Source organism: Lissotriton vulgaris, chromosome 6, assembly GCF_964263255.1.
Source record: "Lissotriton vulgaris chromosome 6, aLisVul1.2, whole genome shotgun sequence".
NCBI classification, from domain to species: Eukaryota; Metazoa; Chordata; class Amphibia; order Caudata; family Salamandridae; genus Lissotriton; species Lissotriton vulgaris.
The window spans coordinates 1,277,617,289-1,277,633,297 of NC_141694.1; the positions used below are offsets into that span (position 1 = coordinate 1,277,617,289).

The 16,009-nt window shown below is 45.0% G+C and overlaps 1 protein-coding gene across 1 annotated transcript in view; it reads right to left on the bottom strand.

Moving 5' to 3' along the window:
* Positions 1-16,009, bottom strand: part of PEX7 (peroxisomal biogenesis factor 7) — a 1,199,560-nt gene that overhangs the window by 472,683 nt on the left and 710,868 nt on the right. Inside the window, exon 8 of the mRNA XM_086927402.1 lies at positions 14,628-14,683. Coding sequence (XP_086783528.1) covers positions 14,628-14,683 — 56 coding nt within the window. The remainder of the gene's footprint in view (positions 1-14,627; positions 14,684-16,009) is intronic.

A 16,009-nucleotide genomic window follows, 5' to 3' on the forward strand; every position in this document is an offset into this window, starting at 1 on the left:
GAGCCGCGCCGCCGCATTTTGAGTGCGTTGGAGTTTCGCCAAGGTGGATTCGGGGGCACCGAGGTAGACGGCATTGCTGTAGTCCAGGCGGGCACGAATGAGACCTTGAACCAGTAGTTTTCTGGATAGGGGAGGAAGGAGTGGAAGGATCTTGCGGATGGATCGCATGAGTCCAAAACAGATTCCTGCTGTTTTGGCTGCCTGGGTCTTCATGGTCAGCTCAGGTTCAAGCCAGACTCCCAGTGTCTTAATTTCTTTTTTCGGGGTTGGCACCTCACCGAAAACGTCTGGCCAGACCGACGGGGGAATGGATGTCCATTTCTTGCCCATGAGCATGATTTCAGTTTTCGCTCCATTGAGCTTAAGAGAGGACTCGCTCATCCAGATGTAAATGTCCTGGAGGCAGTTCCGTAGGTTGTCTGGGTGGTTGTCAAGGTGGGATAATGAGACGACCAGTTGTGTGTCGTCCGCATAGCTCACTATTTTTATCCCGTAAGGGGTAACGACATCCTCGAGGGGGGCCATGTAAACATTAAACAGGGTGGGACTAAGCGAAGACCCCTGGGGGACTCCGCTAGAGAGTGGTAAAAGGGCAGAGTGTGAGTTGCCGTCCCAAACCTGGAATGAGCGGCCTGATAGAAAAGAGTCAATCCAAGCGAGCGCAGCGCCCACGATTACAGCCCTGGCCAGACGATGGAGAAGGACACGGTGGTCCACCGTATCAAAGGCAGCACTGAGGTCCAATAAAAAAAAACATCTTTCCAAATGTTCCACAAACACTGAGAGACATGCTTTAAATAATTGAGCCTGTGGGTTGAGGATGTTAAAGAAGCACCCCAACCATACTGAGCATGGAGTCATTAACTTTTATTGAATCCCATATTCATTGAAACAAAACAGTAGATGCCTAACTGCTGGGATCACTTCAAAAGTGTATAACAGTGTGGTGCTTTTCTTGGAGGGATGGTGCCATGCAATGCGTACTGCTACCCTTCGCTAGACTATATGGCGGTAATTGGCATTATGGAGGCCGCACATGGCATATGCCTGACCCTAGCATAATGATGCTCATTTTTTGTCTATTGATAACATTCTTGCCAGGTTGGCACACAATCCCGGCATAAAATTGCCCCGTTTTAGCATACCAAGAGCATTGTGGTATAATGGAGCACAACCATTGCATAGTGGTGGCCCTGGCATAACCAATCCTATCTCTGGCATATTGCAGTCATTCCTCACATTGTACATATTTCTGACTTTATAGGGGAAAGCCATAATATATGATGACAAAACGTGTGTAAGGCAAAATGTGTCAATGTGTAGAATATGCGAGTACTTGATGGAAAGTGGAGTCTGATATTTGGGTACCAAATATGTAAATAAAAATACCCAATCAGTGTTTCAGGACAAAAATAGTGGTTTTCATTCAAATAACAATATTTGGGGGGGGGGGGGGGGGGGGGGGGGGGGTTTAATTTATTTGTTCGAAGGCAAAAGCTCAGCAAAATGTGTGTATTTTCAGAAATAGACACGCTGATGCTTAGGGAGGAAATTACTGCATTTCCAAAACATGTTAAAGGCTGATACTTGACAAATGATTTATAATGAGTTTCGGCTACTTATTGGCATGTTGGGTAATTGGTACCAATTGGCATCTACTGCTATTGGTGTAGTTTCAAAAGCGTGTTGAGATAGTTCATCATCTACTTTGATCCTTTCTTGACATTATCACTGGTGCTGTCAAAGGCTGAACAGATTAAGGTAACTCTCCGATATCTGAACCAGTGACATCTGAGTAAGTAAAAAAAACATACAGAACTGAGGATTTACTTGAAATGGGCAGGGTGATAAATTTAAAATGTATTAGTGAAAACTATTGCAATATACATTTTGAAAAATGACTGACAACGTAAAATAGTGTAACCAATTTAGTTAAAATTTGGTCTGAAAATACCACGTATGAAAGAAATAGGTTTCACTTGATCAGAACAATCTGTGGCTTCTTCTCCAAAATGCTGCAGGAGGAACTGCTTTTTGCGCTAAAAGCTACTGGTAAATCGGTTGGCATGCCATTAGAAAGCCCAATTTGCACTAAGTTCCTAAATTTGCACTGGTGCTAAAAGGAGCGCAAAACGTACGCTCCTTTTGGCGCTAGTCCATAATAAGAATATTTACGCTATGAATATAAATATAATATAAAAGCCTATTTGACCCCTTTAGAGTGCGACGCAAAAGCTCTTCGCAGTCTGATTTTTCTGTTTTCCCATGAAGTCCCAAAAATGTTAGCCACTTCAAGAGAAACTCGGTTGAAAAGAGGCCCCGCCGTGACAAACCCTTGTACTAAACAAACTAGCCTTGCTGCCTTCAGGCTTTGTGTGACATAAAGAGAAAATGTCCGCAGGCTCTTACTTTGCAAACACCACACGTAGCAAGATAGGACTGGCGGCTTTACTACTTTGGCACCAGAGAGGGTTCCCTCACGAAATGTCAGGAAAGCCACTTTCCGAATTCTATGCGCGTCCGTCCGTGTACCGGGATGAACTGTACTGAGGTATGGGTCAAACGGTGGATGAGTCTGCATAAGCGGCGCGACACCCATACGGATTTATTATTGTGACTAATTGCCTTCGAGATGAGTTCAGGCCATTTAGGGAAATTGGTCACTCATTGCCCGCGTTTACTGTGAGCTGTTCTTAGCAAATGGCCTTGTCCTGCAGATTGCCTGTCTGCTGGCACCTCCTTAGCCAATTAAATTAACCAAAAATCCCATAAATAAGGAGCCTTCGTGAACCACTCTATCGGAAATATATTTTAGCTATAAATGAAATCAGGCATTTTTGTGGCAGGCGGAATGCTGACTCGGCAGCCTGCGAAGCCGTGGCTCTGACGCACAGTGGCGCGCTCAGCTTGGAGCAATAAAGTGAAAGCGCTCTCTGGCACAGAAAGTCCCAGTTTACCACCCCGTAATAAATGAGAAAATGTGTGATAACCACAGGATAAGATGCATTCAGACTTTCGTTTACCCAAAGCTTCTGAGAAATATGGGCAAACGTATTCTTGTTTCAGCTGAGGGTAAACTTCTACATAGAGGTCGCATTCTTTCTGCCACTTTTTGTAACACCTTTCTCAGAAGCAAGAAGGCTGCGTAGGGTTGAGGAGCTTGCTAGAAATGTTTATGCTATAAAATTCCCAAATGCTCTTCATTCAAGTGCATCCTGGAGAGGTAGTGACTGTTTCGAAAACGCCTCAGGCACCCCCACGCTTCCCCTGGAGCATTTTTAGCAAACACAGTTTAATAAAATATAATTTCACGGGTCATGCAGTGGACGCTGTGTTTGGTGCTAATCTTTGCAGAAAAAAAAGATTACTTTGTTCACATAAAGAAAATATGACAACATTTCCAGTTAAAATAGTCTGTTTTAATTTTTATTTTATTTACAAGGCATATTGAAAAACTAATGTAATGAACATTTGCTCAATAAAAAATTACATGACCCCTTGGTGTTCCAATCATCTCTAAATAGGCCGAGAACCTCATTGGTCATTAGTCAATAGAAGCGTAGCTCAAGTTGTCTACAATGCCACTCAGAATAGCTCCACCAACGTTCCAGTGGCGGCTCCTACGCTAAGGCGGAGGAGTTTTTACTCCACTGCTCTGCAGCAGTAAAAGAAAGGACAAAAATAAAATGATAATAATGATATGTTATTATCATTTTAATTTGTCCTCCTACTGTGGCAGCTTGCATGAGGGGTGGGCCGGGTTTCAGTGCAGGGGAGGAGTGGTTTACCCACTCCTAAGTGCGCAATGACTGTTTGGTCGGCCCTCTCGGCCCGCCCAACAGTCATGCGCACTTCTCTGTTCTTCATGAAGGCTGCATTACAGCCTGCGTGATGAACATGCCCACCCCTCCAGCCCCTGGCTGAGCGCCATGTCACAGCACTCAGACCAATCACAATTCTGCATTGGCTATGGGGAGGGAGCCTGGCTGCCTGCTTCCTGTTCCTGGAGTCAGAGGCCGGGGAGCCGGAGCAGAGATGAAGGACGCGGTGGCAAGGTACGTTTTATTATTATCTTTTTCATTGTAACCTGTGCCCCCTGCCCCTCAACCCTCCCCTGTGAACACCCACCACCCGCGAGCCATGCCGGCCACCACTGCAACGTTCTTGCATCTCTGTGAAAATCTGTGAGGAAAGGGAAAAGGCAGGTGAGACCACCAACTGTCATTCTGCCATTGCGCTTTGGTCTCTACAGACCAGGAGGCAGCAGAACAAGGGGGAGGTGAGGGCTACCCCAGGGCTAACGCCAAACAGTGTCTTTGGTTAACCACTGTTGTGACACTGCAACAATGAATAATCAGATTCTGATCCGGTTATTAACCTAAAGGCTTCCAATGGAAGCCCTAAACAAATTATAGAAGAGTAACTGTCAATGACAGGGTTTTTTCAACCTCAGGGTCACATCCCATAGACAACGAGAGTGACCCTTGATTTGTCTATGATGTGACTTGGAAGCCCAAGGTAGAAAGTTCCATGTTCATTACAGGTACCCAGCTACAATGTTATGTATGGTCCCACGCAATCCTCTTTCCCTGGTTAAATGATAATAGGATCATCTAGGCAGCGGAAAATGAGTCAAGGGGACGTCATGCACAGCATCACTTCACCTCTTTCAGTCTCACTGCTCTACATGATTTTGTTTTCATCTGATGTCCTGCCACACTCGTTAGTACCCTCCTCCTCACAAATTAAAAAATATACCAAGTGCCCACTCACCATCCTTTCATCCTATCCCAGTAATCAATAATGTCCTATCCCTGTCATCCTCCCCCACCAGCCATTCGACATTATTTTTAAAAAAAACTGGCCCTCTGCCAGCCTCCCACACTATTCTGTCTACCCTCCCTTCACCTAGTGCCCCCCCTCTGATACCTTGCTGACACGCAGCTTATGATGGCTGTGCCAGCCTGGCTTCGAATCCTCCATCTGCGCGGGTCTGCAGAGGCCTGCAGAAACAGACAGCAGATTGCGGCAGCAGAATGCCACCTGTGTCCCCTCACCACATTCACGTCTATGAAGGCGCAACAGAGGCAGAAGAAACCAGGTGAGAGGGAAGGCCGCCATTTTACACCCACCCCCTCAACCGTCTCTGATGACCTAGGTGAGGACCGGAAAAAACAAAAAAAAGAGTTTCCTTTTGTAAAGTCACAGGAGCGGAAAACAGCTTCTGCTCACGCAGTGGGATGTAAGAACAGCAAGTACCCGCATTCAGAATCTGTATTGGTTATTCACACTGAGAGTTCATTAAAAGCAGTAGACAGCAATATTATTTTAAAAAACAGGGAGAAATAACTAAGTACTGTGCATGTAGACTTTCATCCCCGAAAGTTATATAGACTCTTCAAAAGTCCAACGTGAAGCGCAAGTTTGAAGGGGAATGCAAACAGATAATTTCGGTATTATTATAATAGTGTGATCCCAGGGGTAAATTCCAGGTAGGTTTCATTAACCTTAGTGCATGCCATTGCAGCACTGGCCTAAGTTGAGTATGGATGGAGTAATGGGCGACCGTCTTATTGCAGCCGCACCCAAGTACTTCACAGGTACCCCGTGAGTGCTCGTGATGGAACCACTCCGTCACGAGCCACGGACGCGCTGGGCTGGTGATGGAGTGGTTCCGTCACGGCACGGCTGCCCCGCCTACGCGGCGTCAATTCCGCGCCTGCACGGCCGTTTTATTGAGTGGGTGGGGCCGTGACGGAACTACTCCGTCACAAGCACACCGCGCCCGTGGCTCGTGACGGAGTGGTTCCGTCACGAGCATGGAGGCGCCGCGCGGACCCCCCTCCCCCTCAGCGCCGCGGCTGAAGTACCGCAGCGGCCAAGGGGTTTAAAGGCCTCACTTGTTAACGAGGCTATGTTGTGTTTTCACTCCTTCATCTCCACTCTGCCTATTGCTGGACGAATTCGGCCGTTCTAGCCGTTTAGGCCACATCCTCTTTTTTTACATCTTTAAGCTCGCCTGCCAAAGTTCTGGACACATGCCAACGTGAATTGGACTTTACTGGTCAAACATGGGCGACTGAGGAGAGCAGGCTGTAAATATAATGATATACGGACCGCTCATCTAAACTTGGCATTTCTCATGCCTGGCCACTCAAAGAGACTTGGCTAAATGAAACCGAATATTTCCTTAGGGACTACTATCTTTCCATGTGAAACAAAAGGTCCTACTTAGCCTTATTGAGGACGAGAAACTGGACAGAAGACGAACGACTCCCGATGGGAAAACAAATGAAAACCCAAATTAAGCAAAGAAGGGATGTCGATGAAAGCAGTAATTTAGTTTTAGAGCTACAGTTGACCTCTCCACTTGATGAAGGACCTTGTGAGGAGGCATCATTCACTTTAAGGTGTAAAAGCTACCAACTAAATTAAAAATGTAGTAGTTTCTGTAACACGATTACATGAATAGTGGAACAGAGTACTGTCCCATTTAAGTATCTGACCTTTACTTTTGAACATTCAACATAAGGTGTAACATTCTAAGAGGAAACAGTCAGTAATAGGTGAGAAGGCACAAACACTGATCAAGAAAATAGATAGACAGATGTACATATTCAGAAGGGAAGATCACCACAATTTATACATATGGTACTGCAAACTGGAATCACAACCTTTAAACAGTGGCAACATCATTAAATATGAAAGACATGGTACTGGTTAGTGACATCAACAGATTAGTGAGTGTGAGCATTAAACTTGTTTCATGCATTAATGGAATTATCTGTCAATCTGTAAACTAACTTCTAAAATTGTTGTCTAGTGGCTCGAATCTTACAGCAATTTGTAAATCTAGGTTTACGACCATGTTTGGATTTAGACATTACATTTTTTGGAATACGAACAGGTTTCCAAATGTACTCCTGAAAACCTACGACACCCGCTGGTTGAAAGGAGTGATCCTCGGAAAATGTTCTTATTTTCCGATCTTGTCCATGCATAGGCAGCGCACTACTGAACACTTCAGAGAAAAAGAAATTTTTTCTTGTCTTACGTATATAGCTATTTATGCTGGACCAGGTGCGTTTGGAGAACCACTGAATGCCCCAGCCAGATGCCTAGCTTGACTCTGCACAAGTTTCTGTTTAATCCTAGGCCTGGGCGGTGAACTCTGCTCCGATTGCGGACTTTGCAGAGTTTTCTGCACTCCTTGCTCAGCGAAGCTCGAGGATTGCAGCAAACTCTGCTCCACGTACTGCAGCAGAGAATTTTCCCTGCTTGCGCTCGCCAACGGTAAGTTGGCGAGCGAGAACTGCCACTTGGGTAGAATTTCTACCCGAGCGGCAGGAAGATCAGCGCAAACGGCAGTTTGCACTGCATTCAACTACTTGCGGAACTCCGTAGAGGTTTTTTTGTCATTTCGCGGAGTTCCGCATAGCGAAACTCCCTGAACAACGCCCAGGCCTGTTTAATCATCGAGCCCAAAAGGAGCCGAGCCTGAAGTGCCTGCTTCCCATGCTATTGCCTCATGCTTCAAGCCCTTCCCGCTATGCTCCCCACATGCAGCAGAGCTACTGCCCACGCTGGGCTGTGTAGATGAGCGGCAGTCAACACCAGTGGGAGTGCAGTGAAGGTGCTAACGAGAGAAGGCTATGCTAATGGTTGGTGTCTGTGCCAGCCTATGTTATGTGTATGCTCATGCAACCAGTGTAGTGTGTGCACATTTACTGTGGTAGTATGTTTGTTTATGTGTCATGCGGTGCGTATGCAGTGCTTAATTTGTTAAAAAAAAAAAGTGCCAGGGCTCTCGTCAGGAGGCCGCTGCAGCTGGCACCACACATTGCCCCTGCCATGCTGCCAAGGATAGTAAAGGCTGGAATCACACCAATGCTCAGATGGGAGGGAGTTCCAGTGCTTTGCAGTCAGAACAGAGAAACATTAGCCTCCCAAAGAGTGGCATAACAAAACTATAGACCCCCCTTGAATATATGCTGAAGGGGCCCCTCAAACTTGCATCAGAAGGGGTAGAGGGGGCCCCCTCCATATGAGTAAGCCTGGGCCCACCTTACCACAGGGGCTGCAGGGGCCTTTGTTATGCCCCTGCTCCTAAACGCCCTTTTAATTTTGGGAAGCCATAAGCAGTGATGCAAAGATGAAGAAAGAAAGGGACTGGTTTTGGAGTGTACAATGACAAACACACAAAGTTTCGAAGGTAGATCGTTCGGCGACTGGAAGTGAGTGGACAGCAGAAGGAGGCAAGAGACGGCTGAGAAGAGGGCAGAGCTCAGGTGATGCGTGCAGCAGTGCTCTGAATGATTTGAAGGCGGGCTGTAATTTGAAGACAGAGTTTCCCTAATCTAGTTGTGAGAAGATCTTTACATTTAAAGCAGTCTGCCAAAAGTGGGAAGGGGACACATGGTGGATTTGAATAGCATACATGTGTGGTGAAAGAAAGCGGAAGATACATGGCAGATCTGTGCAAAGAAGGTGATAAGATCGTTGAAAATGAATCCAAGATTTGTTGGTGACAGAGCTGGGGTGGGTAGTAGGCCCAGCATCAGTGCTTTGTATAAACTAAGTGGATGAGCTCAAGGTATTTCACACGAGGCCACTGCACCTTGCACCCCCTACCAGTGCAGCCAAATGCAGTGCCGCCATTACCTACAAACTAGGCCTGGGCGGTAAATTCTGTTCTGCTTGCGGAATTTGCGAAATTTGGGTAATTTCACATTCCGAGGAGAACGCGAAATTGCCCAAAATTCTGCGTTCCGCGACTTCGCAACATGTTTTGTTTGTTTGCGTTCTGAAAATGCCTGTTCACAAGATATTTCCCCCCGAGCACGCAAACAGCAATTGCAAACAGGAAAAAAGCACCGTGAACAAGCAATTCCGCGTGCTCGCGGAATTTCTGTGTGTTCACGGAGATTTTTTACCGTTTCGCGGAGATTAGCGTAACTCGATTACGCAAATTCCGCCCAGCCCTACACAAACCATCACACTCCAATAAATGTGCCAATCCGAATGATTCCATGTCACCAAAGCTGTACAAATGACCTGATCGACGTATTGTCCTTTTAATTTCAGTGTATTTTAATTTATAAATACTCCACTAATGTGCTTTTCTAAAGAATATACAGACAATGCCACTATGTGGTGGCCTGTCAGAAATAAGTGCCAATGTTGAGAAATAAGGCCGGTGCAGAGCACCGGCAAACACCGGTACAAATTAATCAATGGCGCAGCCAGACCCTTCACCAAAGAGAAGACCATATCTTAGGATGTCCTCTAAAGATGAGGGCCTCTGTTTTGTTGTTATTGGGTTTTAATTTGAGTTGATCAGGTGGGAAACTGCTAGGATGCAGGACCAACCCTCCTGTGTACATCAGACATTATCGTTGAAGAGAACAATGCTTTCGATATCAACATAATATTTTAGAGAGAGAAATCAGATGATGGTAGAAATAACACTAACCAGACAAGATAAAGGATAAACAGCATAGTGCACAGAGAGAAGCCTTGAGGGGTTCCACAGCCAAGAGATTTAGGACATGACTGAAATGGGAGAAGGCGGACTGTTTGTGAACTCTGAGACATAAAAGATGGAAACCACACCAGGGAAGTACCTTGAATGCTATGTTGTTCCAGTCGATTAATAAGCTTTGGATGACAAACACAACGCTAAGATCAAGTAATATCTGGGGTGCTCTACCTCAATCAAGCCCAGATTGTCTGGTGCAGCAAGAAGAGATACTTCTCTCCCATTGGGTGAACAGAAGGCAGCTTGAACATGAACACGGCAAAGAAGTGAATTACTTCTTGACAAATGAGATTTGGCAGCTGACCTTTTTTTCAGGGATTTTAGAGACAAGGGGCAACAAGAAGATAGGCATGATGTTGCATTAAGAAGACTGATAACTCACTCTTATTTAACCTAACACTAGACGCAATACTACTTTTATATAGATCAGTGCATTATTAGTGGATTAAATGGGATAATAAACAAGTAGGCTTATGTTTTTAATATACAATTTATTTTGTCTTCTGTCATATCACTGCCTGCCTGTTAATACATTTTGTTTTGCTCATTCTGGTCCCTTTACGGGACTTTTGCTTTCCCTCTCCTTCTTTACCAAGCCTCGTACCTTTTCCTGTTGGTTTTTCCCTCTTATATTCACCTTTTGCTTCTTCCTCTCTCACCTAAAATCACTTACCTCTTCTTGCAAGTCTGCCCACTTACACTTACTTTTCTTCTACTCTAATCTTTACCTTTCATTTCTCCCCAGCCTCTTACATTCCCTTGCTGGTTCTGCCCTTTTACACCCACCTCTACACTTTCCCCTCATTTTATTTTCTCTTGCTGGCTCTGCCTCTCTTCCAGACATCTCCCTCCTTCCTGGTCTACTCCAAACCTCCCATCTCTCAACCAGCCTTCCAACTTCTCTTGCTGGTTCTGCCCTCTTTAAATCAACCCCACTCCTTCTCCTCTCACTCTCCCCAGTTTCTTATATTATATTCCTGGCTCTATCCTTTTAATTCCACCTCTACACTTTCCCCTCTGTTAAACTGGTATTAATGAGGTGAAACCTTTGCCCAAACCGTATTTACATGTGAAAAATTGACAACATCTTGAAGTAATGCTATCACATAATGTGCCGCATTTGGCCTAAAATTTTGCCTTTTCTTGATGCATAATTTATCCGACCCTGCCACATAAGTTGGTCTTCTCTTGCTGAAAGATTCCAGTAGCTGTTGTGATGTGGAGCAATAAACACAAGGACTTACTGTTATAAATGGGGGTCTCTAGTTGGCAGTGGTTTGCACACAGTGCAAGTATGGACCCCTACTTCTAGTCAGGATAAGGGAGTTACACACCCAGACAGCCCCTGCTACCCCACTTGGTAGCTTGGCAAGGGGAGACAGTCTTATCTCAGATGCAATGTGTAAAGTATTTGAACATAACACACAGTAACACAGTGAAAACACTACAAATGGACACCACACCAATTTTGAAAAATAATGTATCTTTAGATAAAGCAAACAAGATCAACATGACAAAGATGCAATATACGCAACTCATAATATGACTTTTAAAAGATTCCAAGCAATTCTGTCCATAGAACTCTATTGATGCAGTGATTTTATGCAAAGTACCTTAATGTGTCAAAATCCACAAGGCAAAACAGCCACAAAGGAGGGAAGCGTTGGAAAACAAAGCGATATGTTGATTCCTGAGTTCTTGGGGAGGCGATGCGTCAGTTCTGCTGCAAGCAGGAGAAGTGTTGAGTCAAATTCGGATTGTAGGGGGAAGGGATGCATCGTCATCCAAGGCGGTCCTAGTCTACGGGAGATGCGTCGGGAAACTTGTCGCACAGGTAGGATGCGTAGAAATCCAGATGCGCTGGAGGTCGATGTGGCAGCGCCAAACAGGTGTTGTGTCGATTTCTTCAGCCGTGGTCCCATGATGCGTAGATCTTGTCAGTCGCACAGAAAGACCTGTGTCGAAGTCATTATCACCTTGGCTGCTAGTGATATTTTCCTCCTGTGCTGAATATTATATTTTCCCATTGTTCATGACGAGCTCAGCTCGTCATGAGCACAGCTCAACCGTGCCTCATGACGAGCTGAGCTCGTCATGAGCAGCGAAGGGGTTAAAGCAGCCTCGGACTTCGGAGACACAGGAGGCTGAACTCAGGCTGCAGCGGTTTCTTCGCCGCGGGGAGGCGTTGCGTTGATTTCTTCGGCAGCAGTGCATGGAATATTCTCCCGCACGGTGGTTCTACATCGGAAAAACAGGCGCTGGAAGGGAGATGCCGATTTTGATGATTTCAATCAGATCTTTGTCTCAAGAACAACCTCCACGGGCCCAGAACTGGAATTAGCACCACTTGGCAGACCCGAAATCCCGGCAGTGGAGTTCAGGGATACTGAAGGTGAAGTCTGTGCTGACCCTGAGACTTTTAAACAGGAGGCATGCACACACAAGCCCTTGGATAAACTTCACAAGCAGTATACAAAGCAAAGTCCAGTCCTTTTCCTCTCCAAAGCAGGCGTAGCAACTGCAGGCCAACCCAGCAAATCAACACACAGCAAAGGGGCAGTACTCCTCCTCAAACCCTTCAGCTCTTCTCCTTGGCAGAGGTTCCTCTTAATCCAGAAGTGTTCTAAAGGTCCGGGGTTTTAGGTCCAATACTAATATGCCTTTTGCCCTTTGAAGTAGGCATTCTTCAAAGGATTGTCTTTGTAGTGCACAAGTTCTTGCCCTACCTGGTCTTGTCTTCAGACACACTCAGAAGGGTGGAGACAGCATTGTGCGAGTCCAGGCACAGTGCTATTTAGGTGCAGGTCACAGCTGCTCCCACCACGCTACCTCAGGAAGGCCCATCAGCCAGGTGTGACTGTCTGGAGTGAATGCACAAACAGGCCCCTGACAGTCTAAACCAGACGTTGACTCCACAGGCAGGTAAAGGCACAGGGTGGTTAAACATGAAAATGCCTACTTTCTAAAAGTGGTATTTTCAAACATACAAATTAAAAACCTCCTTCACTAAAATATGTGTTTTTAAATTCTGAACTTAGAGAGCCCAAACTCCAAATCTCTAGCTGTTCCCAACTGAAAGTTACACTTGTGAAATATTACAAGGAAGCTCCAAAGATAACTTATGGGAGAGCTAGTCCTTGCAATAGTGAAAATGGAAATTGGCAATTTTTCACTATCAGGACATGTAGATGTCACTCCTTTCACATACACAGTAAGTTTGGGAATAACTTAGGGGTGCCTTACTAGTAGTAAAAGGGAAGGTTAGGAGCTGGCAACCAGGTGCACTTGCCAGGTCGACATAGCAGTTTAAACTTGCACTCACAGACACTGAAATGGCAGGCCTGAGACAAATTAACAGGGCTACTTATGTAGGTGGCACTACCAGTGCTGCAGGCCCACTAGTAGCATTTGATGTACAGTCCCTGGGCACACTCAGTGCACTTTACTAGGATTTACCAGTAAATCAAATATGCCAATCATGGATAACCAATCAGAATTACAAATTACACAGGGAGCACTTGCACTTGAGCACTGGTCAGCAGTGGTAAAGGGCCTAGGGTACATAAACCAGCAAAAATGAAGTCCAGAATAACATAAAAAATGCAGGAGGCAGAGGCAAAAAGACTGGGGAAACCACGCCAAGGATGCCAGGTCTAACACTTACTGTGCCTGTTTACGCGTTTTGTTATCCTATGGTTATGCCGGGTGTAGAGCAATCAAGGGACTCAAGAATCGGTCTGAGTGGTATCTCCAACAAGGATACATACCTGCCAATCTCTTAAATAAAAAATGCATATGAAGTCAGGCATTTAATAGGGCATTTCCAGTAAGGCGTATGAAAAAGAAAAACAGCAGGTGAGTTAAGAGGTATATGGAAACTACTGCGCCCGACTAGTGATCAGTCCCTACTAAGGGTAGCTCTAGCTGGTTAGCAATCTGATTTGACTAATAGTGAGTGGGAAGAACTTGTGTCTTAAAGACCGTGATATGAGCAGTTTGAAAAAGACAGGCTAACTTTTTGTTATAAATACCACGATGGTCAGTTTCGCTGAAAAAAGGAAGCATCCCCTCTTTAGTGGAATACTGCGAAGCTCATAAACGGACTGCCACTAGGAGTTCTTGCAGTGTCTGTGGACTTACATTACGAACAACTAGCCCCTTGAAATAAGAGATCCGACCAGAGTATGATAACGTCAAATGTAGATATAAAAAGCCAAAACAAGGTAGAGTGGGCCAGGGTGCAAACGCCTTTCGTACAAAATTCCAGTATTAATAGTGTGATAACCAATGTTTTAAATGGGCCGGTACTGTCCGGGACTGAGTACCGGGACTTTTTTTTTATTTTGATAGGGAGAGTACCTGCACTTCTCAAGGAAAACGTGATACTTTTAAATAGAGAGTACCGGCACTTCTCAGAAAAAGGCAGGTACTCTGTCCCAGAGTACCTGCACTTTTATTTTTCCATTTCAAGCACTGGTGATAACTATTTTAAGGGTCATGACTTTGGTGTGACTAGTCAGTCTGGTGAATACAAGCCTAACGGCTAAAAAATGCTGCTTTCAAGAAACTCAGCCAGAAAGCCTTAATTGAAGGAAAACAAGAGTTGAGGCATTCATGAACAATGCTGAGATGACGAATCAAGTGCGTATATTAACAACCTCCAGTGATAAACCGAAAAAGCTCTTTTCGTAGGTAGATTGGAAAAGAAGGCCACACACAATGGTATCTCCACAGAATGGATAAGGTGACGCTGCTGCTACTTCCCTAGTGCTTATCAACATTTACCACGAAAAACGGAAATATAATATCACTCCGCAATCTGTGGGAAAAATGTTGACAGTAACATCTGTCATGGCGGGTTTCCTTAAGGGAGACTTTGTTTGGTTAACCTTACAGGGGCCATGGATGATATACGTGTGTGGTGGATGCATTAGGCAGAAGGATGTGTCGCACTTCATATCCATGCACGCGGAAAAGATGTTTTATATTCCACTTATTGACAAGGCTTATTTGCAGCTGAACTATGATTTAAACGGAATCTTCCTTCGAAGAGCCACGCCCACAACGCCGTAATTAAAAAAAAAAGTACCTGACAGTGAAGTCATAGGAGCAGGAAGCCAGTATGGTCGCGTGGAAGGGAGAGAACTGCAGAAACAGAAACAATAAAAGGACTAGTAAATATAGATAAGCATGAAACCGTCATACAAGCCTGCAGCAAAAATGGATACAAAAATATTGAACGTCATTTTATTTAATTTACAGTCTGGATTTCAGAACGTGCAGCACTATGGAACACAGTTTATTAACAGCTGCTGTGCCCTAAGCGTCTTGTGAAATCAGCTCTCACACAGTTCCTGGAAATTTCCTCATCAGAAAGCAAGGTTCACCACTGGCTGCGAGTGCACTTACTGTGACCAGAGCTAGACAGAGATTTATCAACTGAAACCTTAGTATTATTATAATCATGTTCGTATTGCATTGTGTACCACAGTAAGATGGCTGTCAATTTACTTCTGCTCTTTAGTTGGGCCTGGTTAATGGCTACATTTCAAGTGAATTATTGCGTGATCTGTGATAGAAAAAAGTTGTGGCCCCAAGCAGTGCAATTATAGAGGGCATTCAATGTGGGATAAACCACGAAGTAGATATATTAAAGGATGGAACACGTGATGCCACTGGATATTACCAAAAACAGAAAAGTGGAGTTTGTGCAATTTCCCAAACAAGCAAGTCCACATCGTAATTACTACTAGACATGAGATGTGTTTGTTATTCTCCTGTTCATGTCACTGAACTCACTATGTTAAGGTTAATTTGTAAAAAAAGAAGTACCAGGGATCTCGTTAGGAGGCATCTTCGACCAGCCTCCTGTCTCCCTTTAGCCTGCCTAACACAGAACCAACAAACCCTACAAGTGAGGAGGGGATGTGGTGCAATGACCAGAGCTGCCAACCTCGGAGCTGAGTATCCAGACTAGAGTCTCGGCAAAACATCCTGTGACTCTGGGCGAATCACTTAATCTCCCTGCGCCTACCAAAAATGAACGTGTCCTTAACTGGTGCTCTAGCATCAGTATTGATGAGCACCGGAAACCACCGGCTCAAATAATGCACTTGAAATGATGACCCACTCAGCAGCAGCCACTAGTAGCATCGATCTGGAATTACATGTAAATACATTTTATGCGGCTGAGGCAGTCAGTCAGTGGGGACACAGCTACCTGGTGCTCCATAGATGTGGCTACTTCCAATCTGGAATCCCTCTTTCCCTGGGATCCCTCCCAAGGCTCACTGTGGTCCGCTAATAGGTTAAAGATACTCATGAATGTACCTGTTTATCCCAATGCTATTCTGAAATCCTGCACTTATGTATAAGAAGCTTGCTTCCACTATAGGCTATCTAATGCAGATTTAGTGCGAACAAGCTTGCTAAAAGTGATCTTCAGGGGGGCGTGGCCAAGATGGCGGGGTG